This window comes from Salvia miltiorrhiza, chromosome 1 (genome assembly GCF_028751815.1).
Source record: "Salvia miltiorrhiza cultivar Shanhuang (shh) chromosome 1, IMPLAD_Smil_shh, whole genome shotgun sequence".
Classification (NCBI taxonomy): Eukaryota; Viridiplantae; Streptophyta; class Magnoliopsida; order Lamiales; family Lamiaceae; genus Salvia; species Salvia miltiorrhiza.
Genome location: NC_080387.1, coordinates 66,330,180 through 66,345,791, shown reverse-complemented (window position 1 = coordinate 66,345,791; position 15,612 = coordinate 66,330,180). Strand labels below are relative to the sequence as shown.

General features: G+C 37.1%; 2 protein-coding genes and 1 long non-coding RNA gene across 4 annotated transcripts; 1 reads left to right on the top strand and 2 right to left on the bottom strand.

Annotated features, from left to right (window-relative positions):
- Window positions 1-43: 43 nt before the first annotated feature.
- LOC131005153 (cineole synthase 1, chloroplastic-like) lies at window positions 44-2,562 on the bottom strand. Its single transcript, XM_057931970.1, has 7 exons — window positions 2,321-2,562; window positions 1,914-2,202; window positions 1,427-1,808; window positions 1,127-1,345; window positions 892-1,030; window positions 570-815; window positions 44-500 (listed from the first exon to the last, which is right to left on the bottom strand). Exons 1-7 carry the CDS (start codon window positions 2,543-2,545, stop codon window positions 201-203), a joined length of 1,800 nt encoding a protein of 599 aa, XP_057787953.1. The 5' UTR covers window positions 2,546-2,562; the 3' UTR covers window positions 44-200.
- A 721-nt stretch (window positions 2,563-3,283) lies between these two features.
- LOC131005151 (uncharacterized) lies at window positions 3,284-4,892 on the bottom strand. Of its 2 annotated transcripts, none has more exons than XR_009095208.1 (3): window positions 4,199-4,892; window positions 3,606-3,688; window positions 3,284-3,522 (listed from the first exon to the last, which is right to left on the bottom strand). It is a non-coding gene; the product is annotated as an uncharacterized LOC131005151 (long non-coding RNA). The 2 variants fall into 2 exon arrangements; XR_009095207.1 differs by lacking the exon at window positions 4,199-4,892 and adding an exon at window positions 3,776-3,860.
- A 3,912-nt stretch (window positions 4,893-8,804) lies between these two features.
- Window positions 8,805-11,741, top strand: LOC131005149 (putative late blight resistance protein homolog R1A-10). Its single transcript, XM_057931966.1, has 2 exons — window positions 8,805-9,587; window positions 9,870-11,741. The coding sequence occupies exons 1-2, from the start codon at window positions 8,981-8,983 to the stop codon at window positions 11,588-11,590; spliced, it is 2,328 nt and encodes a 775-aa protein (XP_057787949.1). The 5' UTR covers window positions 8,805-8,980; the 3' UTR covers window positions 11,591-11,741.
- The last annotated feature ends 3,871 nt before the right edge of the window (window positions 11,742-15,612 follow it).

The following is a 15,612-nucleotide window of genomic DNA, read 5'->3' as shown; positions in this document are numbered from 1 at the left end:
AGTAAGCCAATAGCTATAAATGAAGAAATAGTTGCATAGGACATAAGATTAAAATACGTTGGCGTGTCACCGCCTTTGATATGTATTTGAATCATGCATGGATTATTCCAAATTAATGACGCTGGGGGAGTGGGCATGCATGTTTGCTAGGTTTAACATATACTCCATAATATATATATATATGTGGTGGGTGGTTAGAGCTAGCCATAGACACAAGGGTGGAACAAGCTGGCAACCATCTGTTGGTGTACGATAGAGTGTTGCATGCCATGCCCATCTCCATAGTGGTACATATACTGCCCCATTCTTCCCAGATCCACTGCACATTCTATAAAATCTTGACAAAATGGAGAATCCGTTGCCACCCTCTCCTTGTTCATCTTCTTCCACGTCTCCCCTATCAACCATTTCACGTGCTCACGCGCCTCCGCTTCTGATGCATTATTGTCGTTCATGTAGCACTGGATTGATTTCGGCACGTCGCCTCTGCTCACCTCATCCTGTCCATAGCTTCATCAATACATATAATTCATGTGCAGAAGCTAGAAATTAATTAACAGATAACTAACCACAGAGGTTCCTAAATCATCAGCAAGCCTCAAAATCATTGATGACCAACGAAGTAAATCGTGTCCGTAAAAACTGTCGAGAGCCTCCTTTGTAAGAGAAGTTGTTCCTCCGAAAAATGCATGGCTTAGTACAACAGGGTTTCCGACTGACATCCACGCGTTGTCTAAATACTCTTTCAGATTTGGTTTGTATCCGCTGTGGTACCACTTCGCCTCCACCAGATATGCCTCCAACAAATCCCTCCACTGCAATTCATTCATTGGTACCACTTCATTTCTTAATTAATTTGCTAAATCACTAAATGAATGAGTGCGTCCCTACCGATTTTCGCAGATACGGGATGATGTTGATACCTTGCTCTTTCAGAACATCATAGGCTGTGTCGTTAATGAAGTTGTTCAATGCAAGAAAACACAGCTGCATGTAACTAGGGAGTTGTTCCATTGAACTCATATCCCATCTGAGATGTTTCATCATCATATAACTCTCACAATTTCAGTCCAAGATATATATATATATATATATATACATGTGATTGATCGATTGATTAATTAACCTTCGAATGACGTCTGTGAATTTTTCGAGTTCTTCTAAGGTGCCATACACATCATAAATGTCGTCTATAACTGTTATTAGAGCGATGGATCTGTCCACAGCCATCCTTGCAATTCCATGTTGACGAGGCTGCACCACCCCAACACCCCAGAAGTAGCATTCCACAAGCCTGTCCCTCACGAAAGGAAGTTTCTCCGCAAGGCTCGTATTTCTCCACCACCTACGTACAAATATATATGCATCATGCAAGATTCATTCATTCAAGGATTTAATATAGATATATATGTTGCAAGCACTTCACTGTAAGTCCTGTTTGAGTTCTTCTTGATATAGCTGTTGAACAATGTTGGAGTCCAATATGGCAAGCTCCAACACTATTGGGTTCATGTCGTCTCTTCTCTTATATGCATCAATCCATACACTTGTATTTACCCTTTCAACGCTCCAATGAATTGGGATCTCCAAAGAATGGCGTATCCATGTTATAAGGTTATTGTCATCAATTTCATCATTTACTAGTTTTTCTTGCAGAATCTTGGTAGCGAATTCTCTAGCTATGTCGAGTGTGTTTTCACCTTCTGTCAACATGAAAGAAGCTTCATAGAGTTGCAACAATCCTCTGGTGTCGTCCCTGAGGCTTGCTTTGAACTCCCCCTCCTCGTTCTTGAAACATTCAAACACCTCTGCCAATAACAAGGAAATCAAACCAACTTTATTATGTTAACTGTGAACAATGCATTAATTATGGTAATACACAAAAAACATCATTTATTATGTATATAAAAAACCTTGAGCAACTTGAAAGCCATGTTGTCTAAGGAGTCTGAATGCAAGAGCTGTGGAGTACAAATTCTTTTTGCCAGCCTCTTGCGTGATGATCTCACCATTCTTGTAATATTTATTTTCTAAATGTCCAGAGTTTAAGATTTCTTTGAATTCATTGTGGAAATGTTCAGACAGACCCAACCTCTGCAACTCATCAATCAACTCAAGCTGTCGAGTGGGATCCGTTTCTTTCTCCAGCATCTTCTTCACTTGCATAATTAGCTCACTAGCCCTTCTCACATGCCTGTCTTCCTACATAATTGTTTAATATACATTAACACTTATTATTAGAATACATATATACACACGCAGATCGCTTAATTTGGAGTTTGTATTGATTAATGAGAGATGATGCATGTGTATATGATACCTTATAATCACTTTGGAGTGATTGAATATAGTCGACATCCCAACGGGAAGGACTGTAGTTTCCAGATCGTCGTTGGATTTGGAGTTGATCAGCATTTAGTTGGGAGGAGCAACGCAGGCGGAGGCAGCTACTAGAAAGTTTTGAAGACTTGCTGCTGTGTAATTTATGGAGATGATTATAAGCGGGGATGCTAGGAATCGCCATTTGCAATATAGAGATAAACATTTTGAGATCAACCTTTGCTCTCTTCAACCGCTTTCTTTGTGTTGGGTTACATATCTATTTATAGAGGTGCTGCATCAGTTTTCTTTTTTGTTAGGCGCTTGAACAGTTTTGAAGGAGCATATTGTTCGCGCGCGTGCCATTAATGAAATGCTTCTGCTCATTTCATTTATCTAATCAGTATTAAATTAATTTATGCCTAGCTGCGTTTGTGTTAACATTCTTCTTAAATACATTTGCATAGTCATATCAAATATAAAAGTTCATATATAAGGTTAATATATTTAATTTTATATTTAATAAAGTTACAATTTTTTTAAAATTTAAATTAATTTTAATTGTCGTTAATTTGACCTCAATTATATTGGATTTGTCTACACAATACAAATATATATTTCTATAATATGTTTTGTGCAATAGACTTTTGATATAGATTTCTTCCTTATCTTTTTGAGTTGGGAGAAGGTGGGGAGGTTGGGAGTGAAGATTAAACCTTTAACATTGAGGGTGTTCAGTTGTTCACCCTCGGAGACTCGGAATTAGGGATGGCAATGGGCCGGATCTGGACCGGATCCTGCTTGGTCCAGATCCAGATCCATGTTTTTTTACTTAGATCCAGATCCGGTCCAGATCCATTGGATCCAAAAAAATGGGATCCAGACCCAGATCCATAAGATCCACAGGGTCTCGGGTCCAGACCCAGATCCATATCATTTTTCTAAAAAATAAATTCTAAGCTAATTAAACATTAAAATAAAAATCATAACAATTGTCTAAAGTTTCAACAATCATTCAAGAATACAAAATACACCATAATCCATTTAAAACTAAACAATCCAAAATAAATAAGAACATCATAATTCATTTAAAACCAAACAATCCAAAATGAGAACATAATAATCATAATATTGAAACGATCAATTTCTGTAATCCTCAAAGATGTCTTCCATATTGCAGCTACTTTCGACATCATCAACATCCTACAAAAATTAAGAACAAGATATAATGAGAAATAAAACTTATTTCAATTGTAAAAAATATAAAATGGATTAAAATCAAATACCATATCAATATAATCAATTTGATCTCCATCTTCATCACAATCTTCGGTAACAATAGAATAAGAATGTGTGTCCTCCAATTTACCTTGGAAAAAAGAAAAATTATATTATGAATACAAGTAAAAGAGATAATAATAATAAAATTTAAAGTAGCATAAAAGTAAAGTATTACCTTTGATATCATCAACCATCCAATTTTGCAAGCACATCAATGCTTCCACAGTTTGAGAGTGAAGTCTAGAACGATGAGAACTAACCAATTTTGCAAGCACATCAATGCTTACTGATAAACACAACTCAAATATATAATGCACATCATAAACCATAACATAACATTGCATTAACCACAACACAAGTAGCAGAATCATCTCATCAAAATCAAGAGCACAACATATGCCACCAATTGCTAAATAAAGATTAGCTAACAAAACATCACTAGGCAACAACAACTCCACATCACATGTTCCAGATATTATTCTTAAATACAAATGCATCATCAACTTATCATCTAGTGATATACAAGAATTGATACACAAATTTGAATAGACAACAAAAGTAACAAAAGTAACAAAAGTAAAGCTGAATGAAGGTTTACCTGATGAGAGGATCAGCAGCGGCCGGAGAGGAGCGGTCGGAGAGGACGAGCAACGGCCGGAGAGGAGCGGCCGGAGATGGATTGGCGTTGCCTTGCGCTGCTCTGCTCACGCCGAGAACCTGCTCTGCAGCAGAGCCTCCGCTCAAGTCCACAGATTTCGGGTGGGGGAAAGGCCGAGACTGGAGGTGGACGAAGGTGGACGGAGATGGAGCGGCCGTAGATGGATTGGCGTTGCCTGCTGCTCACGCTGCTCTGCTCACGCTGCTGCTCTCAGGTGGGGAAGGCCGGAGGGGCTGATTCGGAGGTGCACGGCCGCCGGCCGGAGGATAGGCGAGCGGCGCGGGTGGCGTGGAGGATAGGTGAGCGGCGCAGGTGAGGTGAGACCGTGAGATGATTAGATGAAGTAGGGTTTTGATTTTGAAATTGAATTGCAAAAGTTAGATATGTTTAGGGTTGGATAAAATTAAAAAAATAAAAATATTATATCTATAATATTACCGGGTCCAGATCCGGATCTGGGCCGGATCTGGACCGGATCTGGGTTTTATACCTTCTACTCCAGATCCGGATCCGGTTTTTTAGAGAGTGGTCCAGATCCGGTCCAGATCCGCCGGGTCCAAATTTTGCAAGGTCCAAATCCGGAAAAAAGGGTCTGGATCCGCGGATCTGGACCGGGTCCCGGATCCATTGCCATCCCTACTCGGAATGTCGGGAAGACTTTTTATTTTTAAAATTTATATATTGATACGCATTCAAGAAAATATAGTACTTAAACTATATGCAATAGGTGGTTTTGTAAATCTTTAAAAATTTATGTGATTCATAACTGAGAATTATTATCATTTATATTTATTTTGATTTTTGATGAATCTATATATTTACATTTATTATCAATTAAAATCAATTAATTGGTATTTAATTTCAACAGTTGAAAATATATATATTTTTAAATTTAGGTTCTTTATCGTGTAATTGGTGTGGACTATTTTATTTTAAAAATAATACACATTTACTTATATTTTAATTGTATTAATATTTATATTTATTTATATTTAAAATATTTTTCAATGTCGATGCTTGCCGTACATTACACATGCAATGGTACTAATATTAAGTGAGAAGATAATATCATGCTCAAATTTTGGAAGACTAAAAAAAGGTGTGGCATGATATATTTTCAAGATCTAACTATTTTCTAATGATTAAGTTGTCGCTAGCATATTTATTTTCTTACATTTTAAAATTTAGGTTGAATATCATATTAAGCTTCAAACTATACCCGTTTCATCAAAAATATTTTGAATTATAAGAAATATTTTCAAAACCTCAAGCTATTAGATTTGTAACAAAAATGTTATGCGTTCATTTTTCGGTCTCCAGAATCATGACATGGCTCACCGGATGTCACCATGTAATTTATATTTTATTATTTTAAATGTCATATCAATTTAAAAAACAACAGTGTTTTGTATCACGTCAATTGATTCAATCGTATTGAAGGTCAGTTTATCCAATATCGACTTAAATTTTTAAATAATATGACATAAAACGACGTATTTTTGTGTCATGCATTTTACAAAAATAAAATATAAATTATACGGTGGCATCCGACGAATCAAATCATGATTTGAGAATAAAAAATGAACGCGAGACATTTTTAATACAAATTTAATAATTTAAAAATTTTAAAAATATTTTTCTTAATTCAAAATATGATGCAAACTCTTGTACTCTCAAGGATTTTTTACAGGTTTTTTTTTTCTTTTTTATATATAATAATCCCATTTAATTCAATTAGATCATCAATGAAACACGCTCTGGTTGTATTAGCCCTCCAGCTATGGCCCACTAATGTGTTTAAAGGCCTCCATTGCTATTCCTGATTAATAGATTGTATCTAAAGTTCTAAACCCCAAAATCTGCGACTTCAACGGTGATTTTAGAATGGCGGCGCCGGCTACTGCTAGACTTGCGTTACTTTCCAACAACACGCCTTCTCCTATGTTTTTGTCAACAGATTAAACAGCGTATCGCTACATCCAGCCTGCACTGTTCATCTTGCTACGCCTGCTATTCTTATCTCTTGTGCTATTTTCCAGTTGCTATTCTTATCTCTTGTGCTATTTTCCAGTATTCTATTTGTTTCCGAAATATCTTTATTTTTTTATTTGTTCGTAAAATATTTTCTTAATATATTTTTAAAAATAAATTAACTTTACATTTTTCACATATTTATACACGTTGCTACTAATGGACCCGTCTCTTCTCATTTTAATTGATTCACTAGTCAGTATCATCACTTTTCTAAATTGGTGAAACTCTTTATTCACTTCATTAAATAATTTATTTTAAAATTATTTAATTATAAATATAATTATTTATATAAATATATATGATCTATAATAATTATATGGATAAAATAATTTAATAGTAAAAATATAAAAATAAAATATTCTATTGTAGAATTGATGGTTGGAGATGAAAATAAGAAAACTCTATAGTATTTTACAATAACGTGAAATTCATTGTATTACAGAGTGGTCCGTGAAAATGCTCTAAAATAATTTATTTGGCAACTAACTAAAAATTCTCTAGATATAACTTTAATAGGGCTGCAAGAGTGTTAATAATTTTTTATTTTATTTTGAAAAACATTGTGCGCATGAATTTAAGGAACTTATTTCCTCGATTTCAATTCAATGAATCATATGGTTTCGACATATATAAATATTAAGAAATATAAATAATTTATCATAAATAGAAAAAGTAACCTTGTTAGATGACAAATTTATCAATAAAAATAAAAGAGATAAATAAAGATAACTTTTAAGTGAAAAGAAATAATTATTTACGAGTTACGGTGACAATTAATTTAAATACTAATAAATTATGTGAGAGTGTTTATTATACATTAATATTTCATTTTAAAGAGTCTTATTAAAATAAAACGTTCAAATAAAAGAATATGATTTAATAAATTGAGACTGTGATACTATTCTCAGTAAAAGTTGATTTGTGATAAACATGCACTTTTGTCTCTTTGTGTGTCACATTTGATGCTTAGTTGTGAGGATTTTGTGTGTTTGATGGTTTATTTGAGTGTATATTAATTTATTGTCGAGAACTTGTTACTTCCATATTATTTGAGCGAATTTTCAGAAATATTGAAGCTTAATTTGACAAAATGATCTAAATGAAAGTTGACGTTCATATCGATATGAGTTCTTGGGCGCAAACGGATTAAAAATCGGACCTCGGACAAAAGAGAATGGGCCGAAACAAAGAAAAATACACGCAGCCAGGATGCGCAGGCGCGCGTCGAGGTCGCGTGGTTGGCCGTTTTGTGCTGTTTTGGCCGCGTTTCAACATATTTTTGGCATAAAAATCGATTTTCACTTGATTTACTGCATGATTGAGTATTTTTATCATCAAGAATATGATTTCTCTAATCTCACATTTTCAATGAGATAAGAATCAAGCAAAATTAATTTACATGATATAAATAATCAAAGACTTTGGGATATCTCAAAGTTCCATCAATCAAAGTAAACAAAAAATTAACCTTACTATTTTTATCAATCAAAACTAATCCTTCAAAGTAAACGCTCCCTTAAGGCATTAATTAGTCCTTAATTTTTTGGTTCAAACATTTGAACCCCTAATCCTATTATTTTCCTCGTTCTCTCTCTCTCAAAAGTCAATCTTGACGTCTCTTTCTCTCTATCACGATCGAACTTAATTAAGGATAGATAAGCTAAGAAACCATAACTAGGGAAGGGAGATTAGAAGATGGATAGCATGGGGCAATAAGTAATACCAAGGGACTCAGACTAAGGGTGCGTTCTCTTTGATGGATGGGAAAAGAAGAGATAAAAAGCAAACACACCTTAAGACTTAAACATAGTATAACAAGATACATCTATATAAATAATAACTCATAATCGATCATGAGGATCCGATTAGAATGTTTAAAAAACAACTTGATTTGCAAATTCTAATACATATATAGATTAGACTACATCTTAACTGAAATTTTGCATTGGAAATAAGAACATCATAACTCGAACTATCCTTCCTATTACTCTTTTCGTCCCACGAAACTTGAGCAGTATTTTTTTTGGGTTGTTCCGCGAAGCTTGAGCATTTTCCTTATATGACAAAAGATTTTCTTTTTATTCATCTTTCCAGTTTTTCGCATATCACACTTAACACATAAAATACTAACTCCTTAAAGACTGTGTTGGAAAGAAATTGCTTAAGCTTTGCAGGACGGAGGGAGTATGTCACTATGTTCCGCCAATCGTGATCAAATCTGAGTCAAATCTTTTAAGTTTCAATTTCAGGCTCGCTCATTCCCATCTTCTTTCTCGGAAATCTAAGATCAACGATGATTTAGAGACTCGATCTAAGATTGGGCGATGGTTGATTGTGGGACGTCAAAGATAAGTCGTTGATGACAGCGGGGTCGAAGAAGAGAAAGGTGGAGATTGGAGAACCGATGCTGTCAAATAGTATTAATTGTCTTTAAAAAAACGTACTATGATTCCAATTTTACTTTTGATCTTTTTTTGTTATCTTTTAATTTAATATTACCGTATTGTATTAATTTAATTTTGGTAGAAATACAGTAAAACAATAGGTTAAATTGTTGTTGTCCTTTTCTTTTTCTCCTTAAGGGGGGTTCAAACCGCCGGCTTCACCAACCTTCCCAACTCAGTCCCACCACCATCGACAAATCAACTTACAATAAATCTTTGAATTCGTCTCGACATCTGTAGCCTCATGGCTTTTGTTGCTGTGATTTCTCTCAAGGACACAATACGCCGCCTTCTAAATTCTCCTCATATCTCAGTCGCCTCTTCAACTCGAGAAATCCTTGAATTTGCACATGAGCGCGTCGAATCGCTACAGGAAGCACTCAGAACATACGACGACATCAGAAACAGCAGCAGAGGAGTGATGGCTTCCGATGCACGAATCAGAGAGGAAGCACGCAGTTTAGAAGATGCCATTGAATCCGATGCTTCAGCTCAGTTTCTCTCGCAATCTCAAATCCATGGCGCACTCTCTCTCAACCTCCACCACTTAACCCAACACATCCATCGCTTTGCTGAAACCGCAAATTATTTGGAACACGAATACATCATGGAATTAAACAAGCCCTCTGATAAAGAAGAAAATGTTGCTGCTGCTGCTGGTGTTACGACCTTAACTGATTCTGGTGGAAACGAGTGCGAGATGGTTGGTTTATCCGACCAGTTTCTCCAAATCAGAAAACTGCTTATTGAAGATGTGAATTATCAGGAATTCAACTCAACCTTCGAAATCGATGTGGCAAATTTTGGTCAAATATTGTATACAATTGGAATCGATGGTATGCCGGGTATCGGTAAGACTACTCTTGCTAAAAAACTTTTTCATGATTCCTTGGTCAAAGCAAACTTCGAATGTCGGGTCTTTGTCACGCTTGTTGGAAAGTGTAAGTCTGAAGAAATTTTGCGAGCTATTATAGTTCAAGTAAATGTTGATAACGAGAAAATAATTATGAGCAGGGATGAGGATTTAGTGAAGTATACGCGGAGAAGTTTGATTGGTAGAAAATTTCTTATTGTGTTGGATGGTGAAATTGACACTTATTTGTTACATGAAGTTCGAAGTTATTTTCCTGTAGAAAACAATGGAAGCCGGATCATGGTGACAGCCAGAATATCAGCAGATTTTCACTGTATTGACTTTCACAAGATGCGATTTATGGATCAAGAAGAAAGCTGGGATCTTCTGCGGAAGACGGTTTTTGATGAACAAGGGTGTCCGCCTCAGCTTGTGAAAGCTGGAAAGAAGATTGCGGAGAATTGTGAAGGTCTTCCTCTTCTAATACTGACGGTTGCCAACCAACTATCCCAGGTCCAGAAGAATCTAGAATACTGGAACCAGGTAGCCGAGATGCGAAATTCAGTTTTCGAGGATGCGCTTGATGAATTATACGAGGTACTATTACCAACCTACCATTGCATCCCTCAATATATGAAAATGAACTTTCTCTACATGGGAGCTTTTCCTCGAAATTATTTAATCAAGGGTTCCAAGTTTGGAAATTTATGGTGGGCTGAGGGGTTTTATGATTTGCCCTCCTTCAATGCAGTCCATCTCTTAGCTTCGTGCAATCTTGTTGTAGTTCGCCTCATCAGCACAATAACCGGCGAGGCTAAAGCTTGCACCCTCCATTGTGCCTATAGGCATCTAACTAAGAAAGAAGCTGAGAGAAACAAGGTTTTCCATATCTTGAATACTTGTGGAGATTGTTCGATTGAACTTGTTGAAACCCATCGTTGTCTTGCCATCCATCAGAACGTGTTGTTCGCGGTTAAAGATGTGCATAACACAATAGCATCCGTTGCAGCTGTCCGTTCTGTGCTATGCATGGGGCTGTATCATCGATATCAAGTGCCAATATGCTCGGATTGGGAGCTGCTGAGGGTGCTAAATGCTCTGAGTATCCGTTTCTATGAATTCCCTCTAAATTTGGTGAATCTGATTCTGTTAAGATACCTCGCCCTCACTTGTGATGCGAATCTCCCTTGCTCGGTGTCCAATTTTTGGAACCTCCAATACTTGATCATTCATCAACATCTCAGAATCAAATCCATGGTAGACAGTTCATGTCTGCCTATGGAGATATGGGATTTGAAAGAACTGAAGCATCTTCAAATCATGGGAAGAAACCTACCCGATCCTCCTATTGGAGCGATCTTGCCCAAGCTTGCAGAACTTTTAGATGTTGGTGTCCAAAGTTGTAGTACAAAGGTTCTTCAAAGTGTGCCTAACTTGGAGAAACTACGAGTTCAAATTGAGTCTGCTGCAGAGTACTTGAATTGGTTTGATCATGTATCCTGCCTCCATCAACTAAGATCTCTTCAAAGTGTTGTCGTGTATCCCGATCTCTTTCCTGAGCCTATAGTCCTACCTCTTACTCTTTCAATTCCCACATTTAGTCTTCAAAAGTTGAGTTTGGAGGGATTTGGATTTTCTTGGATGGAGATGTTCAAGATTGCTAAATTGCCTAATCTTGAAAAGTTGGTATTGCGATGCTACGCCTTTCAAGGGGAAAAGTGGGATGCAAATGGAATAGTATTCTCGCGATTGTGGTATCTTTGTGTTGAAGATACAGATGTTGTGCAGTGGATGGCTGGAGATGGAACGTTCCCTCGGCTTAGGCGGCTAACCATGAAAAACTGCTATAATTTAGAAGAGATCCCTCGATTTGCATCAAATGATGAGAAGGTTGAAGCATCATCTGTTATAGTTATTGAACTGGTTGGCTGCAACCCCTTGGTTGAGACTTGCGCGAAGCAATGGTGTCCTTCTGTTATTGCCAACTATTCATGGAAATGAGGACAAACTCAGCTCATCATCATTTCCATTTTGGTTCAAAAGGCTTTCAATTCTCTCTTTCTCTCTCGTCCATTTTTAGGGAGCTCTGTATAGAAAAAATATAGCAATATTGGTGGAGCTCCACAGATTTTCAGCTTTCTCTTTCCACTCCGACCACTTTTACATAGTACCGCAGTAAGCCAATAGCTATAAATGAAGAAATAGTTGCATAGGACATAAGATTAAAATACGTTGGCGTGTCACCGCCTTTGATATATATTTGAATCATGCGCATGGATTATTCCAAATTAATCACGCTGGGGGAATGGGGGGTAATTAAGTTATTTCAGCATGCATGTTTGCTAGGTTTAACATATACTCCATTGTAAAGAACAGTGGAATCACACCAAAGCAAGAACACACAAACAGAGTATAAAATCTAAAATGGCACCGGCGATTACGTGGTTCAGCCACTAAAGGGCTTACATCCACGGCAGAAGAGATGACAATCTTATTAACACCAATCCACAGTTTACAAAGATGCTTCGAGCTCCCAAAACTATCAAGGCTACGCTTAGCAATCACTCAAGAAACTGTATATAGCTCTCCAGATCTTTCCACTCGGAATAGAAGAAAAACTAGAGATTAACCTCTCGCAAAACTAGTGAGAAATAGTATATATACTCAGCAGAAGAAAACGTACAAAAGAATAGCTAGAAAACAAACTCCAACGGCACTCAATAACAAACTGCAAGTTGTTATACCAGAGAAGTAATCTTCTAGTTCTGGTCCATGCACGTGTGTATGCACCTTCACATGCAAGCATATATATAACAATCTCCACCTTGCTTGCTTTGATTGCCAAAACCTCTTCTGCATAATCTCCTTATTTCAGACAACATTGACAAGCTCGAGACAATGCTCGAACTTAATCCTCTGCAATGGCTTTGTAAGGTAGTCAGCTGGATTCTCTTCTATAGGAACCTTTGAAACCTGTATTATGCCTTTGTTGACCAGATCTCGAACGAAATGGTAACGCACATCAATGTGCTTTGAGCGCTCATGGAAAACTTGGTGCTTTGCTAAATGCAAAGCACTTTGGTTATCACAGAAAATTGTAACAAATTTCTGAGAAATCCCAAAATCAGCAATCATTCCTTTGAGCCATACTCCTTCTTTTACTGCCTCTGTCATGGCCATATATTCGGCCTCAGTGGTGGATAAAGAAACCACAGGTTGCAACAGAGACCTCCATGACACAGCTGCTCCATACAAAGTAAAAACATATCCAGTCTGCGACCTTCTTGAATCAATATTTGCTGCAAAATCAGCATCAACAAAACCAAGTAGAGGATTTCCTTCATACTTATCTATTCTCTTGAACATAACCCCACAATCTGCAGTACCTTTTGTGTACCTCAAGACTTGCTTCAGAGCTTCCCAATGAGCCCTACCTGGATCAGCCATGAACCTGCTCAGTATACTAATAGCATAAGCCAAATCCGGCCTAGTACATATCATCATATACATGATGCTCCCCACTGCACTTGAATATGGTATAGATACCATCTCTTTTCTTTCTCCAGCTGTATTTGGACTCTGAGCAGTAGACAACTTTGTTTGTGTTGTCATGGGCACTACAACACTCTTGGATTGATCCATCTGGAATTTCTTAATGACTTTAAGAATATAATCCTTTTGCATCAGATGCAATTCACCACCTGCCTTATTTCTAATAATATCCATTCCTAGAATCCTTCTAGCTTCACCTAAATCTTTCATCTCAAAGGCTGCCTTCAACTTATCTTTAATACAGTGAATTTCAGCCTTACTTTGACTAGCTATAAGCATGTCATCAACATATAAAAGCAAGTAAACAACAGGCTTTCCACCATCTTTCTTAATATACACACAACTATCATGTTTAGACTTGATAAAACCAGAATTCATCATAAAACTGTCAAATCTAATATACCATTGCCTTGAACTTTGTTTAAGGCCATAAAGTGACTTCTTTAAAAGACATACCTTGTTTTCATCTCCTGGACTTGCAAAACCTTCAGGCTGTTCCATGAAAATGGTCTCCTCAAGGTTTCCATTCAGAAAAGTTGTTTTAACATCAAGTTGCTCCAAAAACATGTTCTGTTGTGTAGCTAGAGATAGAAGAATTCTTATTGAGCAGTGCTTAACCACTGGAGAAAAGATTTCATTGAAATCTATTCCCTCCTTTTGTGTGAAACCCTTAGCAACAAGTCTAGCTTTAAGCCTGATAGTTTCCTTGCCATTTAAAAGTTCAAACTTTTTCTTAAAAATCCATTTGCACTTCACAGTTTTTTGCTGCTTTGGCCTATCAACCATGATCCATGTGTGATTCTTACTCAAAGAATCCATCTCTTCTTTCATAGCCTGCAGCCATTGCTCTCTTTCCTTCCCTTCCATGGCCTCTTTATATGTGCATGGCTCATGATATTCAATATTTTCAGCTACTGAGAGTGCATATGCTATAAGATCAGCATGGCCATATCTATCAGGTGGTTTGATCTGCCTTTTAACTCTATCTCTAGTGAGTTGATAATCTGTTGTTCCTCTCTCTGAATTTGCTTGAACTTCAGAATCTGATTCCTGTATATTCTCAAGAGTTTCCTCTTCTTCTGAGGAAGATAGATCCTCATGTGGCTCCACCTCAACTTCTGCAATTCTTATTTCCTTAGATCCTGTGTCAGTTTCAACCTTTTCTTTCTTGAAAGGCATAATATTCTCTCTGAATATTACATCCCTGCTTATGATAATTCTGCCGAGTCCCTTTTCAGTGCACCATAATCTATAGCCTTTAACCCCATGTTGATATCCCAACATAACACATCTGTATGCTCTAGGTGCAAGTTTACTTTGCTTGACATGTGCAAAAGCCTGACACCCAAAAACCTTTATATCTGAATAGTTTGGAGCAATGCCTGTCCATATTTCGTCTGGTGTTTTGAAATCAACCGCAGAGGATGGACACTTGTTGATGAGGTATGTTGCAGTTGATAGAGCTTCTCCCCAAAACTTCTCAGATAGTCCTAATGAAATCAACATACATCTCATTCTCTCTAGCAAAGTCCTGTTCATCCTTTCCACAACTCCATTTTGTTGTGGATTGGATGGAACAGTTCTATGCCTTTTAATCCCCTTATCTTTGCAGAAATCATCAAATTCTTTGGACAAAAACTCTAGTCCATTATCTGTCCTAAGACATTTAAGTGTGAGTCTCTTTTGATTCTCCATTTCCAGACACCATTCCTTAAAAAACTTGAAAGCATCTGATTTTAATTTGAGTAAGTATACCCATACCTTTCTGCTATGGTCATCAATAATGCTCAGAAAGTACCTAGCTCCACCCATTGTAGGTGTTGAAGAGGGCCCCCAGAGATCAGCATGAGCATAATCAAGTATATTCTCTGAGATATGTCTTCCCTTTGGAAAAGACAGCATTTTGCTCTTGCCTAAGAGGCATGGCTCACAGTGCTCCAGCTTGAAAGGATTTGGATGAGACATGAACTTCTTCTTGAGTAGCTCGTTCAAACCTCTCTCACTGACATGGCCGAGTCTCTCATGCCATGTAATAGATTCATCATTTTGACTGGCATAGCTGTGAGCTTCTTCCAAGACCTGCCCTTCAAGGTAATAAAGGCTCTGCCTTCTTTTGGCTTTCATGACCAGGTGTTTTCCTTTCCTGACATGTAGTTCACCACCTTGTGATTGCCAGCTACATCCTTTAGATTCCAGAGTTCCAAGAGATATAAGATTTCTCTTGAGATCTGGAATGTATCTTACATCAGAAACAATTTTTAAAGATCCATCATACATCTTGAACTTAATGCTGCCTACTCCTTTGATGTGGCATACCTGGTTATTCCCTAACAACACAGATCCACTATCCTTCATTTCAAGGTCAAGAAACCATTCCTTTCTTGGACACATGTGGAAAGTACATGCTGAATCAAGAATCCAGCTGTTTTCTGCCTTTCCATTCATGATGTTTAACACCTCAGCATCAGTGC

Excerpts from the sequence above, each read along its gene's own strand:
- LOC131005153 (XM_057931970.1), bottom strand. The coding sequence starts at position 2,545 with ATGTTTATCTCTATATTGCAAATGGCGATTCCTAGCATCCCCGCTTAT. Across the intron at positions 1,809-1,913 it reads TGGCTTTCAAGTTGCTCAAG|AGGTGTTTGAATGTTTCAAG; the intron begins GTTTTTTATATA and ends TGTTATTGGCAG. Across the intron at positions 501-569 it reads ATGATTTAGGAACCTCTGTG|GATGAGGTGAGCAGAGGCGA; the intron begins GTTAGTTATCTG and ends AGCTATGGACAG.
- LOC131005149 (XM_057931966.1), top strand. The coding sequence starts at position 8,981 with ATGGCTTTTGTTGCTGTGATTTCTCTCAAGGACACAATACGCCGCCTT. Across the intron at positions 9,588-9,869 it reads CGATGGTATGCCGGGTATCG|AAAACAATGGAAGCCGGATC; the intron begins GTAAGACTACTC and ends ATTTTCCTGTAG.